This window comes from Phymastichus coffea, unplaced genomic scaffold (genome assembly GCF_024137745.1).
Source record: "Phymastichus coffea isolate CEN01 unplaced genomic scaffold, Cenicafe_Pcof_1.1 PCOF00045, whole genome shotgun sequence".
Lineage (NCBI taxonomy): Eukaryota > Metazoa > Arthropoda > Insecta > Hymenoptera > Eulophidae > Phymastichus > Phymastichus coffea.
The window spans coordinates 1,791,442-1,806,713 of NW_026706856.1; the positions used below are offsets into that span (position 1 = coordinate 1,791,442).

General features: G+C 45.7%; 1 protein-coding gene across 4 annotated transcripts in view; it reads right to left on the reverse strand.

The window, feature by feature from the left end:
- Positions 1–15,272, reverse strand: part of LOC131664726 (dachshund homolog 2) — a 173,399-nt gene that overhangs the window by 28,080 nt on the left and 130,047 nt on the right. For all 4 annotated transcript variants that reach the window (XM_058936035.1, XM_058936037.1, XM_058936036.1 and 1 more), the window contains one exon: positions 13,432–13,515. In XM_058936035.1, coding sequence (XP_058792018.1) covers positions 13,432–13,515 — 84 coding nt within the window. The remainder of the gene's footprint in view (positions 1–13,431; positions 13,516–15,272) is intronic.

Below are 15,272 nucleotides of genomic sequence, written 5' to 3' on the forward strand. Positions count from 1 at the left end.
TTGTTACTTGTCATCGTCTTTGTGTAATAAAGATAAATTTTGCGATGAGAAGATCAACCCTTAAATAAATCAACAACTCTAATCCATCTACCATTTCGCTGCATATGTTGTCAGTCACTTTAGGAAAGTCAATTTATTAAACAATAAAATTATTTAATAATTATATATTAAATAATAATTATATATTTAATAATTGTATATGAGCCTTGGCTCGTCTGAACTTCAATAAATAAATAAATAAATAAATATTTATAGTTATCAATACATTATATACTAGCATAAAAAAAAAACTAGAATTAGCGTATCGTTTGAACCAATCAGTGAAAAAAAATGACATTGTCAAAATAATAGCGTGTTTAACATTACAGTAAAACTTATCCAAAAAATTTACATATGAAATTTTTGAGTGTTACTTTTTATATAAAAATATCTTATATATAGACTATCGATATATAATTGACATGGAATACTATTGAAAGAGAACTGACATCTACGCATGGTAGTATAAAATCATATGGAATGTATTTGAGATTTTTGTTTTAATTGAAAATTATTGCCAATACGTGAATTTGATTTTTATAAAATAGTAGAGATTCTTATAGAGTATGTTGCTAAATGTAAAAAGGTATCAGTAGAAGAAATAACAGTTCTATTTTATTCACGTGTGTTGATATAAACTCGTTTCGACAAACTTATTGAAAACCCGGATCAAAAAATATAAAAAGTCCATATATGAAAATAATTACTGAATAGATATTTATAATGAAAAATTATTACCGGTACCTAAACATGTTTTAGAAAATCATAGTCGTTCTTTCTATTAAGATAATACATTAATACTTGATGGAGAATATAATTTTGACATGAGAAGAACTTATACACAAAAATGAATAATAGCAAAAAGGAAGGTTCACAATATAATAGATTGATTTATGATATATGATTGATAGGGTCAAACAACACGTGATTTTTAATAATAATTCTAGTTTTTTTGTACGACTATAGAGTGTGTTGATACTCATAAGTATTATTATTAAATAATTTTATTTAATAATTTTATTATTTAATAATTTGAGTCATTAAACAGCTGACAATATAGAATAGAAAGTTGTTGATTTAATTAAGGGTTGATCTGCTTCATCGCAAAATTTCTCTTTATTGCATATTAACGTATCTGTCTTGTTAATATGAGATTTCCATTTGAAAAATAACCAACTACCTTTTCCGACAATCATCAATGGAACTAAGCCAAATTGATATAAGTATTTTATGTTTAAAATAATTTGTCTTGTTTTTAGTCTGACCAAACGTACTTATTACCACTCAACATTATAACAGAACTGAAATCGTATCGCATTTTACAAAGACTGTTTTGCAGATTACCATCTCCGTGTAGACGGCTATAATATTTGTTTTGTCAACAGTATAAACAAAAAAATTTGCTCCAAGTGTAAGTCGACACATCAGCTAATCTACATCCTTGCGCCATCTTATAACTAATCCAAAGCAAAGCTGGCATATAGCAAGTAGAAGGTTTGAAGACCTGGCGCAGTTCCGTGGGAAGTTGTACGTCTCGCGGAGCGTAGTCACGCAAGTGTGCACTCCAGGATTAATGATAATTGAAAATTTGATAGGAAACAAGACTACGACTCGGGATCTGCAGAACAGTGTCCCAAAGCAATATCAAAAATTCATGGTAGCCTGCAGCGGCGCCTCGGTGTGATTACACTGGGCGCGCACTCCGCATAAAGCGAGTAATCCGCAAGCTACTCGCAAGATTCGATGAAACAACGCAAAGGGCCAGCGGTGCAAGTATTTCGAGCGGCAAGACTGCCGGGGCTCTGCCGCTGGCGCTGTTGCGGTTGGCGTAATTACGTCGAGAGCAAGAAACCGCGAGAAACGTCTTAGCCGGTTCTGCGGCACGCGAGAGCCCTTTCGGCTAACGTCTTAGAACTCGCGGAATCCTCAGCGCGTGCCTTTCGCCAGCCGCCGCCGACTAATAATTATCTCATTAGGCGCTCTACCGAAGAACCTCTGCCTGATGGCTACTGAAAATTCCGGAAAATTGAATGTAGCCGCTCTCCATGCTATTGTTTCCCACGCATGGCTGCTAAGAGCCTCGCCGCTCTAGCCGTAACGTGACGATTCGAATGCGAAAATACCGCGAGCTTTCCGTGTTCGATGCAGGCGCCCTCGAAAAATACAACGTTCGCCGCTGAATTGCAACAATTACACGGGTTCGCAAGCTCGCTGCGCGGCTGACCATTGCCAATCATCTCGCGCGAGTGAGCATCTACTTGGCGCATTTGGTTAGCCGGCTAACGCGCAGTCCATTAGCAGCTTCACAGTTATCGTTACGCTCTTTTAGCTATGCAAGCTGGCCTCGCCATCCGCTGGTTCGGACGCGGGGCTTTACGACTACGCTTCGTTACGCGCGCCACCAGTGTCGTCGCGTCCTCGCCGAGAGAAAGCCTGCCTCGGCTAAATAATCATTGCTCGGGATATTGTTTCGTTTTGGCCGCTCAATTATTCAGTGGGCTTTTTGTCCTGGCCACCGTGTGCTTGTGTTGTTCGCTTGACGCGTGCTTGTATCTTTCACGCCACTGATAATCACTCCGGCGACAGAATGGCAATAGCTTTTCGCGCGACACGAGCGTGCGGTGAAACATTGGTGTTTTATTGTTATATTTCTGGTGCTCTTCTCGCCGCAACTCCATCATTTCGTCGGAACGTCCACGAACAATCGTGAATCGACGATGAAAGCTTTCGATGTTTCCATATTTCACGCGTGGATGTCCACGTCGTATTCGTACGATAGCGTTGCTTTACATTGATCTGATTTGATTTGCTTTGATTTGATTTGATTGCGCACCCGCAGTTTTCGCGAGCTTTCACCAAGTGCAAATACACACCCAAGTCGCAACGCGTTGACGTTACAGAATGAAAGAGAATTGACGCGTAAAAGCGTAAATGTCGGCAATGAAAAATTCATGGCGCTTTATTCGAAGCGGAAGGTCGATTCGTACGCGTGAATCGCAATGCACAACGAGCAGCAACTGAATGTCGACGAACGGCCGCGTAACTCGCAATTAAGCCCTCGTGAAAAACACAACAGGCGAAAATCCAATCGAAAACGAAACGAACGGGATGGACAATGATGATCGTCGTGCGCGTCATTGCGGGATCAAGCGATTAGAGGAAAGCTGGCGCAGCGGCGTCATCGTCGTCATCGGGCAGTCGAACTTTATTAGCTTGACGATCGGCTACAGCGCGCGTGGCAATCGGTCGCTCGCGCGCAATGATTACAGCCGAAACATTATCGTTAGCGCTGACGACCCATTAGCAGCGCATAGCACGAGGGATACGGAGACCGCAGTCATCGCCGCTCTATAAATTCCTCTCGCGCGCGCTTTCTCTCGTTTAATGGCCTCACGTGCGCCCTGTCGATGACACCTCTACTGCAACTCTTGTCGTATGCCGCCTGTGCAGTCGATGGGGCGCGTTTGCGGGCGTGACCTTGCTTCGATTTCATTGCTACTTGAATAACTGTAGCACTTGACAGTCAGTAGAAAGGACACGATCTAGTCAGGCACGTCGCTGAAATATTCGACGCGATTTTGCTCTTACGCCAATGGCTAAAATAGGAAAAGGAAGTAGATCGCTTTTGTTACGTTGATTTTTACGCCGAACTGCGTGGCTTGAAAAAAAACTGTCAATTCTACTGGCAGCCAGAAGCATCGAGTGCCCTTACTTTGTGAAGCCTAAGCGTAATTATAAAGCGAGGGTGTATCGCAAACGTGGCAACGTAATTACACGTTGGTGCGCGTGCAGCGATGGCTTTTATTTATTCAGTTGGCTTTGAACGTTCAGTTGGCGTCGCCGTGCGCGCCTAATTTTCCATTAATTCTTCGCACGCGTGCATTTCACAGCAGTCGCGCGATTCGATGTTACTTTTTAACCCGACACCTACTTTTGTCTCGCTTCCGACGATTCGCCCGTAGCTCGCTCGTAGATAATTAAATTCGCTCGTAATCGCTCTCGACAAAAGCAGTCGGGTGCGCTGTAATTTCACACGCAAGTATTTTTCCTGCGATTGATTTGCCCCAGAGGAGGTCGATTTTTGCAAGGTCTCTTCAAGGAAATAATAATCAATAGCCGCGAACACGTAGAAATTCAATAGAAATTTTAGAGAAATAGGATAGAATTATAACGTAATTTATAATTGAAGTTTACATATTGCGCAACGTGGAAGTTGACAGTTGATGAGGACGACAGCAGCGCAGAATCGAAAAGCCGCGCTGAAGTCTATTGTTCAACAACGAATATGTGTACCAAGCTGCAACACGTGCGATAAGCCTCCAAGTAATTCGCGCAATTTCATCTAAATTCCGGCTCTCTGAGTCTCGCTCTCTCTCTCTCTCTCTCTCTCTCTCTCTCTCTCTCGGGAAATTTTGGCCGTCGAGCGTCCTTTCTCCGCTACGGGTGTACACAATCTGCGCGCGGTGCCTAAGCACGTATGTTGCCGGGGCATTTCTTACGTGCGCACGTCGTCTGCTCTCTTTGTTTATTGCGCTAAATAAGCGGCGCGCTATTGCCGTGAAATATACGATTAGGCGCGCGCGACTCGCCTCTGGCACGCTAAACACGCGCGCGACTCCACACTGTCGCGCGAGTACGTATATATGCAGAACCCTATGCCGTCGCGCCTGTAGTTCTATCGATTGGCTCGCACGTGTTAACTTTCATACCAACATTGTATACTTTGCGCCATAGGCTTGCTTCTGCAGCATTTCTCCTTCGATAGTTAACGGTCGATAGGAGTGCTAATCTTGTACCTGTTGCTAGGAACCGAAATAACTCGCCGCTGCGAATGAACGCACATATTGTCATCTATACACTCTTCGGTGTTTTTTCATGCTTCTCTCCGTACGCGATTATTTGCCAAATATTTGCTGACCGCCGAACATCGCAATGGAAAAGGCAAGGCAATTGTGCGTCGAGGAAACTGCAGAGGCCGTTGTTTTCTCAAACGTCTCAGTTTGGTAATGTTGATGAAAGCAACACGGCAAACGAAGCAGACGATACGCGCGGAGAGCGCAAGCTCGCTACGACGCTATGCGGAGTATTTTTGAGAAGCGCGAGTAGCGGCGGCATTATGCATACGTACGCCTAGACGAGCGAGCGACGGAGAGGGAGGGTGGGGCAGCAGGTATTCCGAAAGCCCAAGGGCACGCGTAGTCGCGCTTCGCTTTGACGAATGCCTCTCTAGACTAGATCAACTCTCTGTCCCTCGCGGGGCGGGCGAGAGCGTGTAAGCTCTTTTTCCCACTGTCGGCCGCCTGCGCGATATGAATAATCCGAGCGAGCAGCCGAGCTTCCTCGTTACGCTGCTGAGCCGTGCTCGCACGCCTCTGCTCGACTGTTTCTCGTTAGGATTTTTGCGCCGTCGCGATTGCCCTGCAGCTCGGCTGCGGGTCTGCCTTCAATTCCAAATGCCATCGCCGTGTTTTCTTTCGCCGTTCTTACGCGTGGGGAGAGGCATGTTTTACGCGCAATCAAGCCGGCATCTACATCCAAGGTATTGCGGCATGCGAAGCAAATTAACAGACTACTGGTGCTGAATTGGGAAGGTTGCTTGTCGTATTTGCAATTCTTTCCAGCGAGCTGCAGACTGCGCTGTCGTAAAAATTAATCGACTGACAAGCTGACGAATAACGCACCTTATCAACTTCGATCCAAATTAGAATTTATGCTCGCTCTTCGCTTTCTTCTCTCCGCCTGCTCCAGTCGTTACCTCGATTAATCACATTCAACAGTAGAGCTTCGTTAAATAAATTCCTCTCTGCAGATTGACTAATGATCGATTGTAGTAAATAACGACTCGTGGCAAGTGTGATAATGTTGGAAATGAAGGCAAATGTCTTGCGACACCGAACGAGACGAGAGAGTTCGGCAACGAAAGGGATCGACTACTTGACAACGCAGCCAAGTCTGGAGCGAGCGCAAGCTCGTAGTGTGCTTTATTTTTGTACGCGTACGCACGGCTTGCTCTCGCGCGCCATATTACGGCGAACGAAGCGTGATTGACTTGCGCTGCGGCTACTACGTGTACGCGTACCGCAACCGGACCTCCCACGAGGCTATTTGCTCGCGCCGCTGCGCCCGCAAATGCACACCCGCGCCTACCACTCGCATTCTTGCATTTTGTCGCGAGCCTCTCGTGCGCTGCACGCCAAGCCCTCGTCCTTTCCTTTTTTCCCGTCGACATGCTGATAATGGAGAATGGAGTTGACAAGAGCTACTTTGGAGAGTGCCAATAGAAATAGCGAGACACGTGATAATTTTGGATAATTGAAAGTCGATTATTTTGTAAAAAGCGCCTGTAGCCGTAGCTGAGGCGCGTACAGGGTGCTGAACTAATGTTGGAAATAGGTAAAATTGAGCTGTTTCTAATGAAAATAAGCAATAGCGATGGCGAGGCACAATAAAGGAAGAAACAAACTGCCGACGATGAGAAGCGAAATAAAAGGCGAGAGCGGGAGGGGAGTAAGACGGGCCTCGCAATGCATAAACGGCGCCGGGGGCGCATTAGCACATTAACAATTATATTACGGAAGCTCGAGTCGTGCTGCGGTGCATGTATGCTATACAGTGCGAGCGCGCTGCTCGACGCCCGCAGCGACGTGGGCTGGCGCCTGCAAAAATAAACTCCCAGCCGTAAGGGAACGAATCTTAAAGCTTAGGCAATGGGCGAGTGCGCGTGTGCTTTTGTTTTTATTCTCTATTCTAATTTATACGAAGCACCGGCGTAGTGCGTTTTTTCATTGGCCGCTGAATTTATTAAAACACACGTGGCGCGCGCGCAATTGCTGCGTATTAGAAATGGTAATTTCATGGAAAGGTTTTTTCTCTTTATTTTTTCTTGCGATGCCATTTTTTGCTGCGCAGGAGATGGAAACTCCAGCGAATTGTGTGGCAAACGTTGAGCATCCACATTCAATGTAGATGCGTGCGAAATATATCTTTCAATGGATTGAAGAAATTAGCCACACGCGAGCTTGATTAACAGCAATCAATTACCTACGGCTCCTTTACAAAGCAAACGAAAAAGAAGAATCCGTCGATTTCTGAGTATGTAGCGTAAATAAGCTACTGGCGAGGGCGTGAAAAAGGGTCGACTAGTAGCCATGACAGTGCGTGTGACGATGAAAGGGCAGCAGAGATGAGAAGGCTTGCGAGTAGTTCAGGTGAGACTTAATTAAACAGCAAGCGGCGCGCGGCCTTTCTCTTTCTCTCTCTCTCTCTCTCTCTCTCTCTCTCTCTCTCTCTCTCTCTTTCACAAAGTGACCGCAACAACTGGAAACGCGCTACTACAGAGAGCAGTCGCGCTCGCGTCTGTTCCTTCCCTCACGGACGGCGTCGGCAACGGCAGCGTGATAATGGTAACTCTATACCCCCACGGCTACTGGAAACTGGAATGTGGTCTCGCGAGATAGCCACTTTGTCCGCGGAGGATATCGCCGCCGCTGCTTTTGCCGCGAGGTTATGTCTGTAAATCGAGTTGCCACGCTCTGATGGACCTTTCTTCTTTTTCGCTCTCTCTCTCTCTCTCTCGCTCGCTCTCTCGCTCGCGCGAGCGTGCCCAAAGCACTTAGCGATTGAAAAGCTATACCGTGTCATTCGATTTACAGATCGTTATGGCGTTTAACGCCGAAATATGAATAAATATTCAAAAGGGCATTGGATTTAATATTTTTCATTAAGTGAACTTGGCGTGATGCGAACGAACCTTTTTTTATCTGCAAGCTGACGTCAAAGGCATCTCTAGTAGGCAAGAAAATTATAGAAAAAAATATGAAATATTACGTCGGCGAGCATGGATACTTTGCACGCACAATGCTAAACTCGGTGATGCACGTTATCCATGCCGTTAGAAAATAAATACGTAACCTCGATACCTTTTTTTCTCTCTCCGGTGTATTTTATCGCCAGTGATCTATAATTTTTCTCGCTGAACTTTCTTTTTTATTTGTAACAGTCTCTTGATATATGTCAAAGTTGTAACCTAGATCGATCGATAAGCGCTGTAGTGTTTTCGAAAGGAAAAGTTATTTTCGAACGCAACAACTCAAGTGCATAAAACTTGCAGGTGCCTGGCCGAGAGGAACGTGAAACCGACTGTAAGTTGAACAGAAGATGGGGGTTGAGAAAAGGAGAGAAGAGGTAAAGAGACGAAGAGGCGGAGGAAAAAGAATACAAAGCGAACCGTACAAAGGGAAGCAAAAGCAGTGCACAAAGTCAGTGTCGAGAGCGCGGATATTAGAGAAAGAGCTTTCACTTGGAGCTGGAAAAAGAAGGAGAAAGAGAGAGAGAGAGAGAGAACCAGAAGAGATGGGTCGTAAGAGAGAAAGTCTCGAAACCAAAAGAGCTGTTTGAGCGAGTGAGCAAGAAGTGCCCTGCGTCCCTCTTTGTGACACTTCAGCGATTCATGACGTATTCCAACTCATTGGAAATTGAGTAATGCTCTCCTCTCGCTTGTCGTCAGATTGATCCGCTTTGTGTTTACATAGCAGACCAGAGGGAAAGAAATAACGCGGAAGAAGCACAACGATTTGGGGCGTGAGCGAGTTTAAGGAAGATCAAGTCGACCTCGAACTTTTCTCGCGTGCGAAAGATAGTTTTTTTTTATTTTTAAATGCCCTCATAAAATTTGTTCTTGTTTTTATTTTGTGTTTCCCGAGAGAAGGAAAAAAATGTCGCTCAAAAGAAAATAGCTTCGCTCGGGAAAATAGCCAGCGAGCTTGAAAACAAGACGCCGAAAATTTGACGTCAGCGCCAGGCACTGAGTCGTACATCAAAGCGTTGCACCAGGCGCTATACTTGTACGAGTGCGAAGTTCACACAGATACACACGTGGAGGTGCAGCAACTCGACTGGACTTTTCTTTGAAGAATGTCCCTTTGCGGACTTTCTTCTCTCGCTCGATTTTCCGATTTTACGCCACAGAAAGGGTTGACCGTGTCCGGCTTTTACTAACCCTTCGCGTAGTCTCACGTCCACGGATAGCTTATTTCCTTTTTTTCCTTTTCTTTTTAATACGCGCTACGGCTTAAAGGTCTTTGTCAACTGTTTTGTTTTTTTTCGTTTTTTCTTTTTGATAACACAACGCTATGAGCTTAGCTTCATACCTTGGCTAAATTAAAAAATACTTTAACAAGTTTGACACCCACCAACCAGAATTTTTCGTCTTTACATAAAAGGCACTCATGCGCAAACCATGCAGTATACAAAATGAAAAATAGCTATAATTGATTAGAACGCCAAGTATTTTTTGTTATTTCTAACAACGACATCAGCCTGAGCATCAGCATGCCGGGCAACAAACTTGAAATCGTCCATCGACGATCCGATATACATGTGTACACGCGCAATCAGTGGCGACTCGCTTTACACGAGCGAGCAGCTTCTGGACAGCCCCTGCAGCCGCAGCCGCAGCAGCAGCAGTGGATGGAACGACCGAAAGTGCAAGCAGCGTTGGCAAGATTTATGCGCGATGCTCCCCTCGAATTAAGCGGCCTGGTAATACTGCGATCGGGTGTCGCTGTAATTGGGACCCCGGGGACTCGAACCTCGACACCTACGCTGCCACTGCTGCTACTCTCTGTTTACGCATGTCGGATATGCGACGATTCGATGCTGCGCTGTAACCGCCACGACGATTAATCTTCCCTGCGATCGAGCTCCTGTTTCCATTATTTTGCAGTCCGAGCTGTTGATTGTTCGCTTGTTGTGGTAGAGTTATATACGTGCTCGAACTTTGATGAATCATTCCAGAATGGACTCGCGTCAAACCGAAACAAAGGAACTCGATGGCTTTCTAGATCGTATTAGATTCCGAAATTTCTCATTTCGCAAGCCAATCGCACAATCTATTTTCAAAATTGCTGTACAAATAGTTATTGAGTTTTAATGCATATTCTCACCGATCGCAAGTGCTTCTGTACTCGAAACCGATCGACGTATCATACTTGAGAATTGACTCTTTGAGAAGTTGTTCGCGAACTATATCACGATATGAGATATGCATTAAAAACGTACAGTATGATTTAAAAGGTTATGCGTTTTTGTGTATTGAATGTTTGCTATATCAGTAAAGTTTCGATAAACATTGTTTTCTAATCAACCAAAGCACGAAGCTGATTCTAACTTGAAAACTAACTTTACTTGTTTGATTTGTGATCAAGTTCTGTCAGAGACAATAAATTACAAACAGCGTTGGCAAAGAGACTATACGTTTACCCATTAACGTTCAGCAGTAGCAGCGCAGCATCCGAAAATCCATGTAATCCAAAAGTGGCGTGCAGACGTGCGAGATAAGCCTCGATTCGCCCATAAAGGTCATCCACGCTTGCTCCTCGACGGTGTGTGTGCCTTATTGTTCGCGAGAGAGAGAGAGAGAGAGAGAGAGAGAGACTTGGCGTTTCGCTTTCTCGTTCCCCCTATACACCACGGCGAGCTTCGCTTTGGCACCCTCTTTCACCGGCGAGCGCCAGTCCGCTAAACAGGCCTAATATCTTTTTACCCCCCTTTAAGATTTTACGCGCGCGTTCTGCCGATCCTTGCGGCTGTGGCTTGTACGGACAACTTGGACTCGTAAAAGAAAGAGAGAAAGGAACAAAAAGCTAATTTATTTGAAGCACTCTGACTTCCGCGGCAGTGCGGCGGTCTGCTTGCGTCTTATAAAAATTGATGTGCCGCGGGAATTAGAACCTCGGCCCGTGGAACGTTAAGTCGCGGATACTTTTACCGACACGAGCTTTATTGATAATAAGAGCGGGAAGGAGCAGGTTAGCGTTATTGCTCGCGTGATTTCGAGTCGTTTTCTTAATGAAATCATTGCTTTTCCAAAATTCCATTACAGAAAAATTATCAAGGAACACTACAACTCGTACAAATAGCAAGCCTCGTTGACAATACGAGAGATAACGCGCGATGATCGCAGTATCGATAAAAGTGATAAAGTCGATAAAAGCGAAAGCGAGAGGCCGTAGACCTCCTCGGCGTTGTAGGAAATATTTGAGTGGAAACGCCCTCGTTAGCGTGATTAGGCTTTTCTTAGGCGCGCAAACGAGGGCGGACATATCGTGGAGACGCGGTTGGTCATTAGTTCGATTGGCTCCGAAATACATTTTCGGCGGAGCAGAGCGTAAATATGTATCCGCGCGGAGCACCAGAGAGGACCGCGCGAGTGAGCTGCTCATCAATCATCTTTGTGAGCGCGCACAAATTACTTATCGCCCGGCCAACCGATGCGCGCGCGAGTCTCGAAGGCGCGCGCGTTAAAGAAATTAAACGACACGCGGCGAACGAAAAAAAAAAGGAAAATCGGCCGACGATGCGGAGGTCTTGTTAACTGGAAGAGCGCGTTGTTCCCTGTGCACGCGAGGCAACAGAAGCAAGACAACGGTCAGAACTCTGCGAATTCCCGAGTGAGTGACGTCCACTTGCAAATGAGTTCTCAGTGGTCTTGAATAAGCCGATAACGATAAACCGCAAACAAAGAAAAATCTCTCTTGTCCCAGCGGCATCCACGCAAACATTTCCATTATCCGTAATGTAAGACCAGCCCCGCAAAGAGGAAAAAAATTGCTTGGAGGCGAGGGAAAGCACTTACTTTTCGCGAGTCAACACATCGTCGTTAGAAAAGAAGGAATCGCCGTCAGCGACAAACAGACGCGCACGTCGACGAAAGATATCGGGCATCGGGCAAAAAGGAATCGGTGTCGCGCGCTGTCGTATTCATGTATTGACACGGGGACCTGCTTGACTAATGGACCGGCTTGTTGTTCCAGGCTCGTGTTACCCTTGCGACCGCGCAGACCGTATACCATTTCTACTGCCAACCCAACCCTCGCGCCGGAAATTCCGGCCTAGTCTATTTTTTATCCCTCCATTGCGATTCTTGCTATCGTCGCGCTAACCTTCGCCATTGATGACCGCACATGTTGATTTTCTTATCATATGTATATGTATATGTACGTACGAGTTATTACTCAAATTAAAAAAATAACAGACGCTTTGTGAGCTGCTGTTGTATAAATTGGTAAAAGATACGACGTAGCGACATACACAAGTCTTTGAGAAAGCGCGGCATAAAGCCAAAGAATAACGCCAGTAGTAGCTTATCCTGCTTCTTGCTCTTCTCCTTCTTCATCATCTCTCTCTCTCTCTCTCTCTCTCTCTCTCTCTCTCTCTCTCTCTCTCTCGCTCTCTCGTCTTAGGGCTTGTCTCTTTTTTAATAAGGCTCGCGTGCGACTTTACATATTTATCTCTGGTTGGCCTTTGTGCTCGCGTCAGGTTGCACGTAGCTTTATTGAATCGGCGCGGGCAAGTTCGACGTGTTGGATTTTTCGGTAGCCTCTTCTTGAAAAATGAATCTCTCATTCCCTCGGCTTTTGTCGTAAAAAAAGAGACGAACGGTGCGGAACGACACATATCGACGACAACGAAAAAAAAGTCGCTTGTCATCGATCCCCCGACGCGCGACGCTGACGAGCATTGTCGTCAGCGGCCATATTTTATTTACGACGTATATTGCGCCCGTAGCGACCAAATCCTCGACGTGCCGATTCACGCTTTAATCCGCAGCTCCGCTCTCCTGCATATCTCTCGTGGTACTTCTTGTTAAACAAAATAAAATAGAGATCTTTGAAAAGTTGATTTTGCGCGAAGAAATTTCATTGGTTATCTCTGCACATGACAACAACATTAAACTTTCACTTGACAGACAAGCCAAGACCCCGCGAATAAAGTACCTGTAATTTTCGAGAGAGCAGCAGGGAAACGAGACTCAAAGGGACGCGGTAGCTCAGGAAACAATATTCACCGATATCGTCATAAACGCGAGCGAGCGAGCGAGCGAGCGAGCGAGAACTATTCTATTACGCTTACTGATATCCGATACAAAGTTGGGCTTCGAGTCTGGCTAAGATGGCCGCAGAGACGAGAGAGAAGATCAGGAGTAGCTCCACTCTCCTTGAGCCCGCCGTTTGGAACGCATCTCAAGAGGGAAGTTGCATATAAGAGAAGAGCTTTGAGCTACGGAGAATAATAGGATTCGCACGGGTAGTAACCTCCGGTCTACGTGCGACTTTATAGCGTTCGATGTCTCTCTCTCGCTACGGCTTCTTGATTTATTGCCAAGTTAAACCCTTCTGCGTCTCCGTCGGCATATATGTATAGCCGTTCGATATGCAAACCAAAGAGCAGAGCTAGCTCCGAGGGCACGCTTATATTCGTATGGGTTCGCGTCGCGCTTGCACGGGATACCCTTGACTGAATGTCGATCAGTCCGGGCAAGCGATGGAAAAAGGAAAAATGTAGCCTTTGAGTGAGGTTACGATCTATATTGAGCATCGCTGCTCGACTTACCTCGGATTTTCTGTTCGTCCTGCAACTGACGTTCAAGATTGTCCTTGACCTGTCGCTCCCTCAGCACGTCCATTTGAAGTTCGGCTGCAAACAAACAGGAAAATGCACGTGAGTATGGCTTGCGAAAAATCGAGCGACGATGATTGTATCTTCTGCGAATCGTAATTGAGTGCACGCCACTCTCGACAACAGACGATAAATCCATCTCGCAGAAGGATCACACGGGCAAATCGTGGATCCGCTAATAAATTAACGGTTTAATCCTCTCTCTCGCGCATGAAAATTGTAAATCCAAGCGAGATTCCGCTGAGGTCAGGTTAATTTGGCAATGAGAGTCCTTCTACGCGTACGCACGGAGCGAGTCGAATGTCGCACGCTTGGCTGGTTCCGTGATTAAATCCGGGAGCATAGTTAGTTCTAATAGAATTATACCAAGACGCAGTATAGTTTCTTCGTTCGTTCGGTCCTCTCCCGACGTCATCGCGACTTTCTCAAGGGAGCTCCAGTGGCAAATTAGCCATTTCGAATCTTGTCCCGACGAGGTCCGACGGGACATAGCTACGCAAGGCTTTTGCTTCATTTCGCTTCATTTCCGTGATTTCCGACTATACGACGACTACTCGGATTGTCAACGAGCTTCCTCGAGCCTTTTCTATCCTCATTCGAACACGTTGAAGCACGTCAATTGTCCCAGACATCAAAATATTTCCAAGTCGCAAATGAGATTTCGTGTAAGATTATACAGTCGAGCATCATAAGTCACTTAACGCTCTTAAATCCCACAAAAGAAAAGCGAGAGTCTGGCTAAGGGAGTTGCGGGCTGTTGGACTCTCTCGAGTTGCACTCCTTTGCGGTATATACGTACACGTCGGAAGTGGTCCTGTTTCTTGCCTCTCTTTTTTTTCCTCCTTCTCCTTTTTGGAGCGGGAGAAAGTAAGGCGATATAACCGGAGAGAGCTGCCAAATCAGACCGGCTAATTCTTCGTCACGAAAAAAAGAGCCGGGAAACGACACCCCTGCTTTGCTTCTCTCACCCTAAATCCGGTCTTCTTTTTTTCTCCAGTTGCTTGCTCTCTCGCTCTCTCGCTCTCTCGAACGCCCCCCTATCGAGCTAAACGAGCCGTGTCGCTCGTCGTTCACCGAATTCCTTCTTATTCTCGCACGAGTCTACTATATATGTATATACAGTCAGCAAGCCACACGACAGTTCTTACGCAAACAGACGAGCTAAAGCTCTCTCACTCGACTTATGCTCTCTCTCTCCCCTTCCTTCATCGTGCTGCCAGTCATTTTTTATTCATCGCAGTTTCAGCTGAGCTGCCTTATTCGCGCCCTCTCTCTCTCTCTCTCTCTCTCTCTCTCTCTCTCTCTCTCTCTCTCTATCTTGGATTGGATTATAATTGCATAAATAATCGGTCATTTGACTTACAGCATCGCTTTTCACTGCTTACAATCTAGGATTGGATAGAAACGTCGATATTTGCAAATGGAACATGAAACACAAACATTAATCGACAAGACAAGCAAATAAATATAGTCATTCCCGATCATGCCATTAAGGTTCGACGATGCCTTCCAGTAATACTCAGTCGCGTGAGCTTTTTATCGAAACCCGCTTTCTCGTTGTCAGCGGCTGCGCATCTGTTGGCAATTTGGCGGCACTGCGCTTCGGTCCATTAGCGGCGCGGTAAACTCTTCGCACGAAGATTCAATTTGAATGCTAACCAGAATAGGAAGTTGGCTTGCCGGTGCGCTGCTCGCAGCTCGGCCTCGGCGAAGTATATATCCTGTTATTGCCAATTTCGCGATGCGCCCAGCTCACTTTAGTGATCGTCTAGATT